The 16,666-nt window shown below is 34.1% G+C and overlaps 2 protein-coding genes and 1 long non-coding RNA gene across 3 annotated transcripts in view; 1 reads left to right on the top strand and 2 right to left on the bottom strand.

The window, feature by feature from the left end:
* Nucleotides 1-16,666, bottom strand: part of LOC127845581 (uncharacterized) — a 478,937-nt gene that overhangs the window by 261,437 nt on the left and 200,834 nt on the right. The window lies entirely within an intron of this gene.
* LOC127845225 (uncharacterized) overlaps nucleotides 1-16,666 on the bottom strand; it is a 155,722-nt gene that overhangs the window by 73,982 nt on the left and 65,074 nt on the right. Inside the window, 2 exon segments of the mRNA XM_052376031.1 lie at nucleotides 6,849-7,634; nucleotides 9,738-10,307. Coding sequence (XP_052231991.1) covers nucleotides 6,849-7,634; nucleotides 9,738-10,307 — 1,356 coding nt within the window.
* On the top strand, nucleotides 602-3,817 carry LOC127845465 (uncharacterized). Its single transcript, XM_052376397.1, has 2 exons — nucleotides 602-1,914; nucleotides 3,681-3,817. Exon 1 carries the CDS (start codon nucleotides 704-706, stop codon nucleotides 1,904-1,906), a length of 1,203 nt encoding a protein of 400 aa, XP_052232357.1. The 5' UTR covers nucleotides 602-703; the 3' UTR covers nucleotides 1,907-1,914; nucleotides 3,681-3,817.

Consider the following 16,666-nt stretch of genomic DNA (forward strand, 5'->3'; position numbering starts at 1 on the left):
AATGACTATCAAGCTCAAATAAGTCACTATATTCTATTCAACTCTTAGTAAGAAGACAATTACTTAAACAATTAAAATACACAAAACATAGATTTAACTATAAAGACTTGCGTTATGGGATTTTCTTTTAAGGTAGCATGTGTTTACCTGTATATTTACTACAATTGCAATCATAAAATCTGCTTTTAAAGTTTAAACTGTTCAAATAATGTGCTTAAGGCCATAAACTTCACATACAATATCAATTATGACTTGGTAATTAACTTTTTGTAGAATGACAGTGCAATCTATGATTATGTTATTTATAATGAAAAAGAGCCAAATGTGGATATACTTATTCAAATCTGTCACAGATGGGTTAATCTCTCAGATAATAAGACATTATTTTCCATAAAGCCTTCTGGCTTTCACATGTATAATTTAGCATATCGTTCCGACGATATTTCTAATCGATCGCGATTTAAAGCATAAAAACAAATCGAGTATACCTCACTCCAACCGGAAGCGCTCTTCAATGGGAAGTCATAATTGTTTCGGCGATCGACAAGGTAGGCACGATTTTTTAGTGCTTTTTTCACACACGTGTTTTAACTTAGAATATTTTGTGTTTAGTATACAGAAAAGGGCTCACAAGGACGCTGTCCTTGTTTATAAATATTTATTTATAGGCAAGTATTCTTATATTTGTTCATAATTGGTAAAAATGAGCTCTGTTGAGAACGATGTTCTCGACTTATCGGATGTGAACGGAGACTCGGAGTTTTCCGGTTTCGAATCTGGTGATATCGTTGATACACCATATGTTGCTTCTATGGTTGAGGTTTCCACCGTGACTACTAAAGAGAAACGTGGAAAAAGTCCCGTTAAGGGAAAAAAGAAAGTTAAGTCCGTTGTCAAAAAGGCCTCAAAACCAGTTAGTCGTAATCAGACACCTACAAACAAGTCAAAAAAGTTGCCATTATCTTCTATTGACATAAATCAGCTCTCAAAGGAAGATATTGTAAAATTAAGACAGAAACTGGGTATTCCAGATGTTGACCCCCACTATTATGATACATTTGATGAATATTCTTATCAAGAGGTGGATCGGCCAAATTTACATGTGCAAATAAATTCAGAGGATGTTTCAGACACTGAAACTCCAGGACCTTCTAGGTCTAAGAATATTGAAGAAGAACTGTTTGGCTCAGTTACTTCTGAGGATGAAAATTGGCAGCCTCCTAAATTGAAGGCTTTAGAAACGGATAAACCCATTGCTAAATCTTTAGCAAAATTGATTAATGTGGCATGCACTTCTCAGTGCGATATAGAGGAAATTGCAAAGAAATATAAGATTCCTGAAAATGTTGATATGGCTGGACCACCACTTGTTAATCCTGAAATCTGGAAAATATTAGATAAAAGAGTGCACACACAAGACAGAGGTTTGGCTGAAATTCAGAATATTGTTGCCACAGCCATGGTACCGGTAATCAAATTAGCTGAAAATCTGAAATCGGCTGCATTAAATCAGGGAACAAAAACCCTTTTGTCGGACACACTTACATTGCTTGGTCAAGTACAGTACAATATTTCAGTAAAGAGGCGCTACAGCATTCGTCCTCATTTGAAAAAGAAATACTTTGGACTGTGTAATATATCAATGCCTATTACAAAGAATCTGTTTGGCGATGATGTGTCCAAGGAAATTAAATCATGTGACTCGATGGCATATATTGCTAAGGATTCCCAGTATGGGTCCTACAAACCATGGCGGGGACGTGGAACCAACAGACCATTTCGCAGAGGATATTCTGGGAATTATAGATTCCAGCCATATCCTGTACAGAGAGGAAATTTCTCAAGACCTTTCAGGGCCAGAGCAGGCCGGGTAGGAGCTACTTCAGCTTACCCAAACGACAAGTAGATTCCTCGGTCGGTAAACTTAAAAATTGTTTTGAAAGTTGGGAAAAACTAACCACTGACACATGGATACTAGATGTTGTCAATGGTTATTCCATTGAATTTTACAAACAGCCTGTTCAGAAAAAACTTCCAAATAGTATTAAATTTAATAATGAACAGCGAATTATAATAGATACTGAAATTAAAAAATTATTGGAAATAGGTGCCATAAAGGTATCCATATCAGAACCAAATGAGTTCATATCAAATATATTCATTGTACCAAAACCTGGTGGTAAATTTAGACCAGTAATTAATCTTAAAGCCTTGAATGAGTTTGTAACATACCATCATTTCAAACAAGAAACATTTAATGTTGTTTTGGATTTATTACAAGAAAATGATTTCATGACATCAGTAGACATGGAACAAGCATATTATTCTATACCAATTCATAAAGAAAGCCAGAAATATCTTAAATTTTATTGGAACGAAGTGTTGTACTCGTTCAGTTGTCTTCCGTTCGGATTGGCATCTGCCCCATATATTTTTACAAAAATTTTAAAACCAGTGTATTCCTATTTTCGACAGTTAGGCATACGCTGTTCATACTACATTGATGATTCGTTGAATATGAACCTGAATCAAGCTGTTTGTAAGGCTAACACACTAACAATGATTGACACTTTGCAGAAATTAGGTTATACCATTAACCATTCAAAATCGGTTCTGATCCCTACACAAAGGATGGTCTTTTTTGGATTTATTATTGACAGTGTTCAATTCATGGTTTTCCTCACAGAAGAAAAGTTACAAAAGATTATTTTGTACGCTCGAAATATTTATAGTAAAAATACAATTATTGTACGAGAATTGGCGTCATTTATAGGATTGATTATTAATGCATTTTATGCAGTTTTTGAGGCACCCCTACATTATAGGACTTTGGAAAGAAACAAAATTCTCGGTTTGAATTCTAGTACAGATTTTAATCAAAAGATGATTTTATCTGATGAAAGTAAAATGGAACTTTTGTGGTGGATAGAAAATATAAGATTAAAAAATGGAAAACGGATTCGTCCTTTTTCGATTCAGTCGAGATGTCGGACTGACGCATCTAAGCAAGGATGGGGTTGTGAAGAGTTAGACACTGAAAGATATTCTAACGGCAGATGGAATCCTGAAGAATCTGCTCTGTCAATTAATTATTTAGAATTACTTGCAATTTTCTATGCTTTACAATCATTGTATGTTCATCATTGTAATGTTCACATAGAAATACAATCTGATAACATATCAGCAATAAAATATATTAATGACATGGGTGGCATGACATCAATTTCTATGGATTTGTTAGCCAAAGATATTTGGCAATGGTGTATTGAAAGGAAAATATATTTGTCTGCTATTCATGTCCCAGGTGTTTTAAATACAGCTGATTTTTATTCAAGAAATTTTTCTGATGCAACAGAATGGATGTTAAAAGCAGATATTTTTTGTAGAATTACTTCTCAGTTTTTTGTACCTAAAATAGATCTTTTTGCATCCAGAATTAACAAGCAGATAGATAGATTTGTCTCTTGGTTTCCAGAACCTGGATCAACATATACTAATGCATTTAGTATTTGTTGGAAAACTGAAGTTCCATATATTTTCCCCCCATTTAATCTTATGGGGAAAGTAATCAATAAAATTAAAACTGATAAGGTAGAGAAAGCTATAGTAGTTTTTCCTATATGGAGGTCTCAAACATGGTTTTCTATGATGATGACTATTCTATCTGATTTTCCTGTCAGGCTACCAAAACACAGGGACTTGCTCACCCTGCCACACAACGGACAGGAGCATCCGTTAGCAAAGAAGATCATCATGGGCGCAGCAGTCTTATCCGGAAATCACTTGAGAGTCAAGGACTTTTACCAGAAACTGCAAACACTATCATCCAGTCATGGAGACCTGGAACTAGGAAGCAATATGACCTGGCGTGGAAACGATGGTATTTTTGGTGTTTACGAAGGAAAGTTAATCCCCTTATTACGACTGAAATTAAAGTAGTTGATTATCTTTATTATTTAAAGTATAATAATAAATCTTACTCAGTTCTTAACACACACAAATCAATGCTTCTACAGACATTACCTTTTTTCGGAAATTCTTGGTGTCAGAATTGTTTCTTAGTGAAACGATACCTTAAAGGTTGTTTTCATAGTAAGCCACCTGTACCGCGTTATAGATTCACGTGGGATGTATCAGTTGTTTTAAAATATTTAATGTCTCTTTATCCTTTGAATAATCTGACATTGAAAATGTTGACATTGAAATTGGTAGCACTGATTGCACTGGCTACAGCTCCAAGAGCACAGACTTTAGTTTCTATGAATGTTAATAACTTGTATAAGGAACAACAGGCAGTTGTGTTTACATTTCCTAAACTATTGAAAACGACTAAAATGGGTGATGCATTTCTGCTTAAAATAGATCATTATGACAAAGAAGAATTATGTGTTATGCATACTGTTTTACATTATCTTAGAGTTACTAAAACGATTAGGAAATCGTCACAGTTTTTTATATCATATAAAACTTTTCAGCCAGTTTCCTCTAGCACCATTGCTAGATGGTTGAAAGATGTGTTGACTATGTCGGGTGTCAATTCTGAAATCTTTAAGGCACATTCGTATAGAAGTGCATCCACCTCGGCTGCATTTAGTAGAGGATGTAGTTTAAAAAATATATTGGACACTGCAGACTGGAAGTCGGATAAAAACTTTCGAAAATTTTATCTTCGAAAGGCTTTAACAAATGAAAATGTCTCATTCTCCCAAGCTGTTTTCAATTCTCATGTTGATTAGACACAATATTTCTTATGGACATGGTCTTTTGTGTTGTTCAAATATCAAATATGTTTGATACATAATGCTTTTGAATTTGTTATACATTTTATAACAGATATGGTGCATTTATATAAGAGTGGAAGACAATACTTATTTGGAATTGATATTTGTTACACTTTTTATTTTTTGTGTTGTATTATATATCATTCTATGGAAAGAATGTTTTTGTTGCTTTTTAAAGATGCTAAATTATACATGTGAAAGCCAGAAGGCTTTATGGAAAATAATGACCCCTCATCCAAGCTTTAGTGATGGATGAAGGGGCATTATTGGAAATAAAGCCTGAGGCTGAGCATGTATATTCCCATCCCATTTGAACATTTTATATTTTGTTTAAAAAGGAATCAATGGATTTCCCACCCTTTATGAAGTAATGCAACAAAACATTCTTTTTACTGTAAATTATGACTTCCCATTGAAGAGCGCTTCCGGTTGGAGTGAGGTATACTCGATTTGTTTTTATGCTTTAAATCGCGATCGATTAGAAATATCGTCGGAACGATATGCTAAATTATACATGCTCAGCCTCAGGCTTTATTTCCAATAATGCCCCTTCATCCATCACTAAAGCTTGGATGAGGGGTCATTTTCTCATGAATATTGTAACAAAGTAAAGCTTTCTGTCACAGCCATAATTTCATAGGTAAATGCAATTTACTCAGACAATTTAATTCTACTTCAGCGCCTGCTGAGTTAACTTGAGTCACTTGCCATAAGTATTTTTCTGTTTAAAGACTACTCCCTTCTTAAGCAAAATCCAGTTAATGAGGAAAGTGTCATCCAAGATAAGCCTGTACATTTTGCACAGGCTTATTGGGGACTACACAGTTTTGCACATCCATTAAGCCTGTTTTTCACAGGGCAAGGCTCATATATACACATTTCCAAATCCTGTATCATGGTTACTTTCCCATGCCTGATTCATTACATCTTTAACTACACTGATTGTTCTTTCTAGCTATTAATATTGAAAGGTATTGGAGTGAAATTTAGTAAAATATATTTGAGGTATCATATTTGATTTACAATAATATGCAGAACTTAATTGACACAACTATTTATCAGCATTTTATGATAAAATTGACCTTTCATTGATAATGATATCAAGTTTAACCATATAAATTGTAGGTGTTGTTACTGTATACATTTGCTTTAAACAATACCAAACCACCATGCCTATTTAAACACCTCATTTGAATTTAATGCAGCACATCAAAATCTTGAGTCTATATCATCAACTTTCATGAGTACATGAAAATAGATGACTGTATCCAGCATAGTTTCTATGATTGGTCAATCTTTCATATTTTTCATTATACAACACCTGCAAATAAAGTGTCTATAATAACAATATGTTTCAGTGTTAGTAGCATGCTAAATACACCATGTCTCTCTTGCATATATAGTTTAAATATACACATTCAATAAAATGAAAATTATATAAATAGCAATTGAATACATAATTAACATGCAGAAACTAGATTTTGATTTCTAATTACAGCAAAAGTATTGTATCCACCAATGTAAGACTATTTGATAACATACAAAATGTGTTCATTCATGTTAATATTATTGAATACATCACCTCGAAGTACAAAGCCATTTGAACAATTTTCAAGTTTACAAAGATTTAACTTTAAACCAACTCTTATAACACAGTTTGCTTCTTTGCAAAATGACACACAATTGCTTGCTGTAGTTAAAAATATAAATCTGTTAGACATCATGCATATTGAGCAGGTACTTTAAATAGATTCAGCAATAAAAAAGGATGTGTTTAACCTAACAGAATTCTTAGAAGATATTCATGTATAAATTACAGGTGAACTTAAATTTATTGTAACCAAATATTTACTTACATATTTTTTTGCTTTATGCTTTTTAAAATATATATATAATTACAAGATCTTGAAAGAATTTTCTGTTAGGCAAAACTGGGACCTAAAGAAAGATGCTGTTACACACATACTGTATAAATACACTTACAAACCCATTCCATGCTTATATGGGTTAAGAAGACAGATATATAATTACATTAATACTAGATGTCATGCTTTCATTCAAACCCACCAAAACGACAATAGAAGCTGGCTTCTCATATTCAACTGCATTCTGCACTTGTTCATCTTCATCTGCCTGACTTTCCACCCTTTCCTCACTTTCTTGATTTCCCATCTGTGTTTCTGCAACTGTCTCAGTCTCTGCTACAGACTTCTTTTCTTCTATCTCCTGGATTAGCTCTTCTGGCTCTATATTGGTATCTTCATACTTTTCAGCATCTTGAGTTTCATATTCTGCTTTTGCATGATTAGGTTTCTGGATTGGAATCTGCTCCTCAATTACTTCCTCTTCTGCATTTATATTTTCTTCTTTTCCCATTTCATCCTTTTCCTCTTCAACGTCTTCCTTCTCTTCAGCCACAGTACCAGAAGTATCTTCAGTTAATTCATCAGCAATTTCGGCTTGGTTTTCATCTGCACTGGTCATCTTGTCGTCAGCATTAGGTTTAGCATCATCAGCTTTTACTTCATGTGCATCAAAAGTGCCTTCAACATTTCCTGCATTTTCTTCCACATTTTCATCTTGGTTTTCATCTGGAATGGCCACTCCAGGTTCATGCATGTAACCACATTCTACCACATCTTCCACATTTTCATCTTGGTTTTCATCTGGTTTGGCCACTTCAGGTTCAAAAGCACATTCTACTTCCTCTTCCACATTTGCAGAGGTTTTGGTAGAATTTTCTTCAATTTTGGTCCTTTCAGTTTCTGGTCCTTGCTCAAAATCTACTGGTCCGATTGCAGCTACTTCAAACTCCTCTTTCTTTTCAACTACCACTTCTTCCACTTTACTACCCTAGAATTTTCATGTAACAAAATACATTTAAGAAAATTAACACAATTTATCTATAAATACACTCTCGCATAACCACCAGAAAATAACATGATAAAAATACGCAACATATAATAGAAATTGCCATTTGATTTTACATAAAGATATATACCTATACTAAATTGTTTAGGCTCACAACAAAGCCATACATCTAAGCTATATTTAGACTTCTCTACTAGTTTGCTTGTTCTAATTTTCTTAAATTAATGGTTCGGCAAGACTTCCAAGGTGTGTGTAAAAAAACAGTAAAATGTGTTGCATGTTTTTTTACCAGGTGGAAAAGCTTAATGTTATATTTTTTTCTATTATGAACAAAAAAACAGACCAGATGCTTTGCGCAGTAACCAGTAAGCTATTCCTGCAAGTTGAATTGTGTCTGTTCTATACATGAATAGACTTAGTATTACATTCTAGTATTCAACTATATGTATGAATACTATTATTTTTTACCTAAAATTTGAATAACCTACCAATTTTAAAGATTTATAAAGATTTATTCATTAGGGCCAGGTTAATTCTATCTTTTAATACTAGCACAACTACAGGAAAACAGGTCAGGTTTACACTCAGGTTATGACATTACATGTTGCAAGCAAAATATTTTTAGCAAAATACATGAACTAAATACACCTCAAAATGAGAAATATCTTAAATAAAAGAGCAATTTGTGTTTATTGATATAAAACATGTTTCCAATTCACCTGCATCAATTAAAGTTGTTAAACATTTCAAATTCATTTCACATGACCAATGGACAAATGTTCACACACTAATTAAGACAATGAGCATGGTTCTTGCACCCCATTTCTCTGGAAGTTCATTAAAAAATAATTCATGTCTCTATCCAGAATAAAATGTACTTTTTAAGCAATCAATAATGAACACTTAATTTACACATGCATATTTTAAGTTTATGAACAAATGAGTCACTGGCCAAAAGGTAACAAGCAAAATTAAATTAATAATTTAAATGGTTAATGCAATTTTCAATGGATCTCAGTTAAACTAATAAAGAACTCTTTTTTGTATTTTTAGCAATATAACATAGTTTACACACTGTTAAGACCTTTACATAGATCAAGGTGAACTAATTAAACTTCCTTTTTAATGCCGATCTCATTTTAAAACTCAACAGTCACATTACATTTTAAAACAAAACAACTCATTTCAAACGCCACTCATACAACTTTAAATTAAATTGTGACATGACAAACTCACCATTTTAAAGTATATAAGTCCAAAACAAACTCCAACCACAAGTTAATAAAGCTGTTCACAATGACACCATTTAAAGACGTTGATTATAATCTCTCTAATTGCTTATTCATATTGCATATAAACACTAGCATAGCCCAAAACCTATCTGTGCTTTGAATGAAGTCTCTGGAGTGTCACCTTACACGACCTCAAAATTTGTACCTTGCAATTATTGCTGAATAAATTTTCGCCAAAAATACAGATTTATGAGCAACGTTTAGGTAATATTGGTTTAGCTTACGGGTATAGCATTTTTGATTACACTACCACTTGATGCCAAATTTGCATTTCTTTTAAATGTGAAAGCACTTTATCAGATACCATGAAAAAGTCAGAGGTTGTGTGTATTCTACAAGATCGACATTTTGATTGTTGAACAGTTTCATAAAAATAAAATTTGTTAAAATCTGTGTGACTTTTGCTCCAAAGACAATAGAAAGTTATTTGCAAAACTCTCTAGAAAAAAATACCGTACCTTTGCCAGAAAAAGGGACACATACATAAGTGTAACACAACTGTAAACTGTGTGTAATATTAAACAATAACAGATTTTCATCTTGTTGAACTTAAAGCAATAACTGGGAGATCTTAAAATCCAGGTCAATGAACTTCATTTCTTTACATGGTAGTATTTCTCTCAAATTTTGTATACTAAGCTTTTGTATAGAAGGAATAAGCATTTTGTTCCCCTATATAGTTGTAAATATGTTTACCAAATCACCCAAACGCAGCATGACATACATAAATAAAGCCTTTAAATACAGGTATAGGTTTATAATATTACAGGTTTAAAACATGGGAGATAATTACCACATGATCCTCATCATCCTCTGGTTCAGGAGTAGTTGCCCTTTGCTGCTCTTCAACTTCTTTAAGATCCACAGTAACACCAGAATCATCACTTGTGAACGGTCCTGACTCATCTGCAACTATTTCTGCATCTTCTTCATCCTGAGCCTCTTCTTCAGCTTCTTCGATTTCTGTATTTCTTGTATCCATAAATTCTGTGTTTCTTGTTTCGAACATTTCCGTATTTCTGGTCTCCATCATTTCAGAATTTCTTGTGTCCAGAAAATCCAAATTGTTATTGTCGTTCACTTCTTCATGAACATTTCCACTTTCATATTCATTTCCTCCATTCAACAAGTCTCCATCATAACCATTTGTCTGTTCAATGTTTGTCTCATTGTTCATAAAGTCATAAAGGGGATTTGACGGTTCTTGCTTCACATCTTTCTGAGGGGCAGGGGCCTCGCCCATGAAGTCCAGCAACTGATCATCTGTGTTGGCTGACATCTTGCTTGATGAATTTGTGAACTCGTACAAGGGATTTGTGTTGGCAGCAAAACTTTTGGCACCACTACTACCATCCAATGATCCCTGAAAAACATTAATACAACATGATGTATGAGAATTGTTTTAGGAAATTTAGGCATGATTTTGTGCGTAAAGTGTTTTCCCAGATTAGCTTGTTCAGTCTGTAACGAATTAACAGGGACAACACTATAGGCTTTTATGAATTTTTCTTTTAACCCTTTCCCACTTAGAAGCAAAGTGTAAAAGGCTATGTACAAACAGCATAACACAAGAACAGCCTGCCAGTAAAAGATTACCAGGGACAACACTATAGGCTTTTGTGGAATTTTTCTTTTAACCCTTTCCCACTTAGAAGCAAAGTTTAAATGGCTATGTACAAACAGCATAACACAAGAACAGCCTGCCAATAAAAGATTACCAGGGACAACACTATAGGCTTTTGCGGAATTTTTCTTTCAACCCTTCCCCACTTAGAAGCAAAGTTTAAATGGCTATGTGCAAACAGCATAAATAAAGAACAATATTACAGTAACTTGCAGTCTGTTCATGCTTTCAAGATTTCAAGATGAAGCCTTAAAAACTTGAATCGAGTAACAAAGGTCTTGAACTTTCTATAACTTTCTAAGGGACTACATTTAAATGCGTGCAAAAACGCAGGGGTCTAGCTAGGCTCAAAATTTAGGGAGAAGTCACTTCTCCCTAAAGCCAAAATAGGGAGAATTGGTAACATCTTTGGGAGAAATGGTACATTTGAGTCATAGATCTTAGTTTTACGTATATTTTACAGCAACTTACAGGATAAGTGGTTTCTGTTCAGCTGTCAATCAACTCTTCACTTGTTTTATACAATAAGACATGTTAGGTGAATAACACTCACTGATTGTTGATAATGATTGTACTGTTATTTTTATTTTTTCCTGAACAGGTGTATCAAATAAACTTCAACTTTAACAAACCAGTACAGTTCAGAATCTTTTTACTTCCTTGTTAATTTTAAGCAATTCAACATTTAATCACATTCATATTTTGTAACAAATATTTGTTTTAAATTAAAAATTCATTTAAAATCTCATTTTAGAGCAGAGATTTTAAATCTGACCTGTAAATGATCCCCAGATTTATTGCCAGTGCTAGGTTAGGTCTTCCCATTTGATCATTCTTGAGTATTGTTTTTATAATGGGGCATTTAACTTTGCTTAATCATAGTTATTTGTAGCCAGCACAATGCAATTAATCAAGGCATCAGAGATGAACAATTTTAAGAAGTCTAAAAGCTCCAGACTGTTCTTTTGAATGTTCAACTTTGCATGACCTATAAATGGTGCAACTTATGGCTGAGAATCCTCCTGTGTCCAATTGTCCACATCAAATTGATTTTAATCGGTCAATGTCTGGCACAAAGTAAATCATTTAACTGGGGATATGATACTTCGCCTTCATGAAATTAATGTGCGAAATTAATATTCACAGGGCGAACAAATCGCCCACTCACTAGACCCCTGAATAGGTATCTAAGTGGTAAAGAGTTAAGGGAGTACTCTTCGAAACAACTATACAGTTTAAAGCGGGTATATACTATTTTGTCAAATATTTATGAATTTATATAAACTGTGTAAAAAACTTATTATATATATATTTCAATATAAATTAAAATAAAAGTTAAGAAGAACATGTGTCGAAAAATGCGAAATAAGCCAGATATTTAATTCTGAAATTGAAAACGGCTGTACAGCCGAATTCGCCAGCATGTATACCATACATGAACGATGTGCATCTAAACTTACGAAGGGTGTTCCAGAAGTTCGTGGATTTTCGCTATAACTTTAATTTGGTTACATAAATGGACAAACAAATAGCATGTTAAGAATATTTCGTCCTTTCCAAATCTACATTCCAAATATCATGGAAATACATAAAACAATAAATATATATCAGAGATTTAAACATGTGCAGAATGCGCACACCGACGCAAGTGTAACATTTCTGTTCAAAGTCAATGACGTTATGAAGTTAACAACTGTCAAATATTTTCCACATAATCACCTCCAACGCGAAAGCACTTTATGTGTCAGGAAATCAACTTGTCAAAAGTGTCTCTATACCAGTCAGCGTCAAAAGACAACACGATTCGCTTTGCTGCAACTGTAAGTTCCTGTTTACTTGCAAAGCGAATACCGCGCAACTGTGATTTAACTTCAGGGAAGATGCGGAAGTCCATAGGGGCCAAATCCGGGCTGTAAGGAGGACTTAGGCGCTGTAACGTGAAATTTGCCGTAAATTCTGTTTATCAACGACATTTAAACCAAATTTAAATTCGCTTAACGCTCATACTTATAATAAAATACATTCGTGCGTCGCATGTCGTTACTGAGGTCTCTATGGCAACGCGTTTCAAACGCGCTTTATGGAATTCATGCATCTTTAGCTTATATATAAAGTCCGTGATAATTGGTTTGTATAATATGTAAATTTCATTGCCTTTTACCAGCAAACTAATAAGTTATAGCGAAAATCCACTAACTTCTGGAACACCCCTCGTAGTTTAACGGTTTATAATACAAAGACGAATGCTTCGGTTATTGTAGGAAAATGTGTACGTCACTATCGGCTCGGGGTGCTAAATTGTCTTTACTGCATTTTATGAAATTCGGCTTTAAAGTATAATTTTCTTGCCTATTTTGTGTTATTGTAACATATTTTATCAATATATTACAATTAAACACATATAAAAAATCGTATATACCCGCTTTAAGCTGTGTGTTGTCCCTGATTACCTTGTGTGGACTGTACAGTTTAATGATTACCTTGTGTGGACTGTACAGTTTAAGTAAACATGTAATGGTAAAAACATTAATAGTTGTTAACTAACTATCTTAGGTGAAGAATCACTAAAGATCCAGGAAAAATATCCCCTCCTAAAAAATAAAATACCACTCTTATTCTGCTGAAGTTTTTGGAGCTGTTAACAGTTCATTTATTCATATGCCTTCAACTTGTTACTGCTTGCAAAAAGGCCAACATTCCAGATGGAAAATTTGCTTCAGACCTTGCAACAAACTATTTATCATCGACAGACATAAACAAAGTAAACACAGGATAAACCCTCGATAAAGTACAACAACAACTCTGATTCCACCAGTTCAAGACAGTTTAATGACCTTATAGATGTTTTTACAGATATCAGAATTCCTTTCTCCCTTCACCTCCATAATGTGTTTCCTGGTTTTCTATGTTTACATGGTGTATGGTGTAGCATTTATTGACACAATCTGACTTCTCATCACACCCTCTCTAGACACCATTCAGCCAAAAAGAGTAGTGTATTGATAACTGCAGATCTTTATCAAGTCTGCCGACTGGATTAGCGAAAACAGAAAAAGGTCAGCCATAATTTCATCCACTGAAATTATCATTACAAAAATTCAAAGCAACAGAAATGCATGTCAAAATATGAATAGCACTATGGTACACAAAGATAGATGCATTGTACGTTTAACTTCTGTTTTCTCCAAAATACTTGAGATATTGTTAGAAAGACATACTTGAAATACTTGTTAGAAAAGCAACATCAACACAATAAATCAAAACATAACTCACACAAAGCGTAACATGCTTTCCCACTTAAAATTGCATTAATCTGATTTCCATCTGTCTGACAGCTGCAGCATGTGAATGTTTGAAAGTCTACACAAGCCTTCACAAGAGCAAGGAGGGAGACCAGCCCAGCCAGGGCTTATCAGATGCCTCTGTCGTGATTCATGCTGATTTCATGAGCCTCGATCTTGTGAAAAAATGGGGCATAATGCATGAGGATTACGGGGCTGTTATATTAGCCTATTCAGTCTGTGAAGGCTTATCAGGGACACAGTTCAGGCATTAACTGGATTATTGCTAAGAAATTGTAACCTTTGAATAAAAAATACAATTAAAACAGAAAGTTTTATCCATGATATGCCTGTGCAGATTGCAAAAGCTAATCTGGGACAGTAATCTATGAACATGAGTTTAGCTCCATCTTCCTAGAGCAAAGCTCATATGAAAAGCATGGAGGGAGGCCAGGCCAGCCAAGACAGGATCTTGTTACAGCCACACTGGCTTATCAGCTACCCCCATCATGTTTCTTGATGACTTCATGGCCTTTGCTACTGGTCATCAGCGAGTAGCTCGAGTATCTCGCAGTCTGTTCAGGTTTTATGCTGTTTGCTGCTCATCAGTATCTAACAGTTGGGATATGAAGCCTTTTTTAAAATTTAAATCTAATAAGAAAGGTCTTGAATTAAGTTGAACTTTCTAAGTGACTACAAATGCGTCAAAATGCTTATCTAAGTGGTAAAGGGTTTAAACACAGGCAGTAAAGCCTGTTTTTCATGAGAGCAAGATTCATGTCCGACAAATTCAGGAGATGAAACAAACATCATTGCATGTTTTGCCTATAATTCAATAAAATGTGAAATAAAGTATTTTTTCCTGAAGTTATTGCTCAACAACTGCACAGATGTTTTCTATTACTCTAAGCCCAAAAATCCAGAAAACATTGCAGATGAATAATTCACATGCAAATGAGAAATGGTACCAGCCTTTCACAAGGCAACTTAAAGCAGAACTTGCCGGTGTAGTGGCTATATATCAGACCCAGCCACAAACCAGACCAGTTTACAGTCCTGCACCAGAAAACAGGCCATATCTCTAGGGAATAGTTACCCATTATAACTTACAGTCCATTAACCCTTTTACCCATTAACCCTCTTCCACTAAGATATGTATTTTGACGCATTTGTGGTCCCATATAAAGTTAAATTTAATTAAAGACCTTTCTGACTAGATTCAAGTTTTTAAGGCTTCGTTCACAACACTAGTGAGCAGTTAACAGCATAAAACCTGAACAGCTAGACTGCGAGTTACACAAACCCATTTTCACTTGGCATCTGAGTGGGAAAGGGTTAAAGCTAAAATATCTTTGTGAAAATTTAGCTGCCAGGAATCTTGTCCTTCCTGCAATAAACTTTGTTTCCTCTAAGAAAAATTTTCTATCCAAATAACTTACATGTTAAGACTGTTGTTTATATAGAAGGGAATATCAATTCTGAAACTGAATTAGTTACTTTTTACTTTGAAGATTATGAAGACAATTTTATGATTCATTAAGTTCTGAGACTTAAGCTCAATAAACATTGGGATTTACATTTTTGCTGTAATAAATTTCACTTTTTCTAGATATTTTAATCCATCAGATTGTTTTTTTCAACACAAGTTCTATTGGGAAAATTTCTGCACACATAAAAGGCTAGAAAACTGTCCTTTACTCAACTTACTATCATTCTGTATAACAAATGAGATAACAAACTGAAAACACATACTTGTGGCAAGAGAATTTCCTTGTGATTCAATAACATTCAGACACATTACATTTGCACAATATCAGAATATGATACTTGTATTAAAAACCTGTCAATGTGATAATCTGATACCAAAATATCTTACAGCCAGACTAATAGGAAAGGTTTTATATAACTTAATACACTATACGTTACAACACCCACATCACAGTTGTTATATTTATCATCTATATTTCAAGATATCATTCCCTGCTACCAGGCAATGAGACGGCTAATTGGCTGATTACATATTTAATTAGTGTTAATTTGACTTGCCCGGGGCTCCATGATTTGAGACTCTTTTGTGTGGGTGCAATGAGGGCCATACAACAGTTACCTCCCCCATACAACAGTTTCCTCTCCCATACTCCCCGATGTACTTAAAAAAAGGTCCTTATATTTCATGTGCTTGTTTTTTTAAATAATGGTGCACATTTATCCCTTATATCTAAGGAAAAGGTTAAAATGTCATAATTATTCATTTGGATGCATTTTTTTCACTTATAATTCTGTGTGTATTTAAAACCTTATGCAGCCCTCCACTCGTGAGGCTGCATTATGTGAGGACCTTCATAGTTCAAACACTCATACTGAATTATCTTACTAGACTTACAAACGGGACAAATATTGAATATACCTGTTGCTGCAATTTCTACCTATTCATTTTCCTGTTATACAATGAATTTTTAGACTGGTCTTGTGCTGTGGTGGAAAGCTGAGGAAGCCCCACCTGTCTGGTATGTCACGATTAACCAAACTAAACCAAAAATAGGGATTGAATCAGGGTCGTGAGAAGCGGGTTGAATCACTGTTTTTGGCGGACGTTAGCTTGTTAGTGGTCACCATACCAGATTGAGACACACCAATATTGAAATTCATTATTGTTACATAGCTATCTGAAGTCAATAAAAGAACATTAAACGAGTCATCTAAATAAAGATAAAAACGAAGCTTGCCGAATTTTTTTCTTTATTTAGATGACCAGTTTAATAAATTCAATACAAAATGACCACAATCCAAGATTCTATTTATAACATGACCAACAAA

Source organism: Dreissena polymorpha, chromosome 1, assembly GCF_020536995.1.
Source record: "Dreissena polymorpha isolate Duluth1 chromosome 1, UMN_Dpol_1.0, whole genome shotgun sequence".
Taxonomy (NCBI): domain Eukaryota; kingdom Metazoa; phylum Mollusca; class Bivalvia; order Myida; family Dreissenidae; genus Dreissena; species Dreissena polymorpha.

What these genes read in the sequence shown, in the direction of transcription:
- LOC127845465 (XM_052376397.1), top strand. Translation starts at nt 704, where the DNA reads ATGAGCTCTGTTGAGAACGATGTTCTCGACTTATCGGATGTGAACGGA.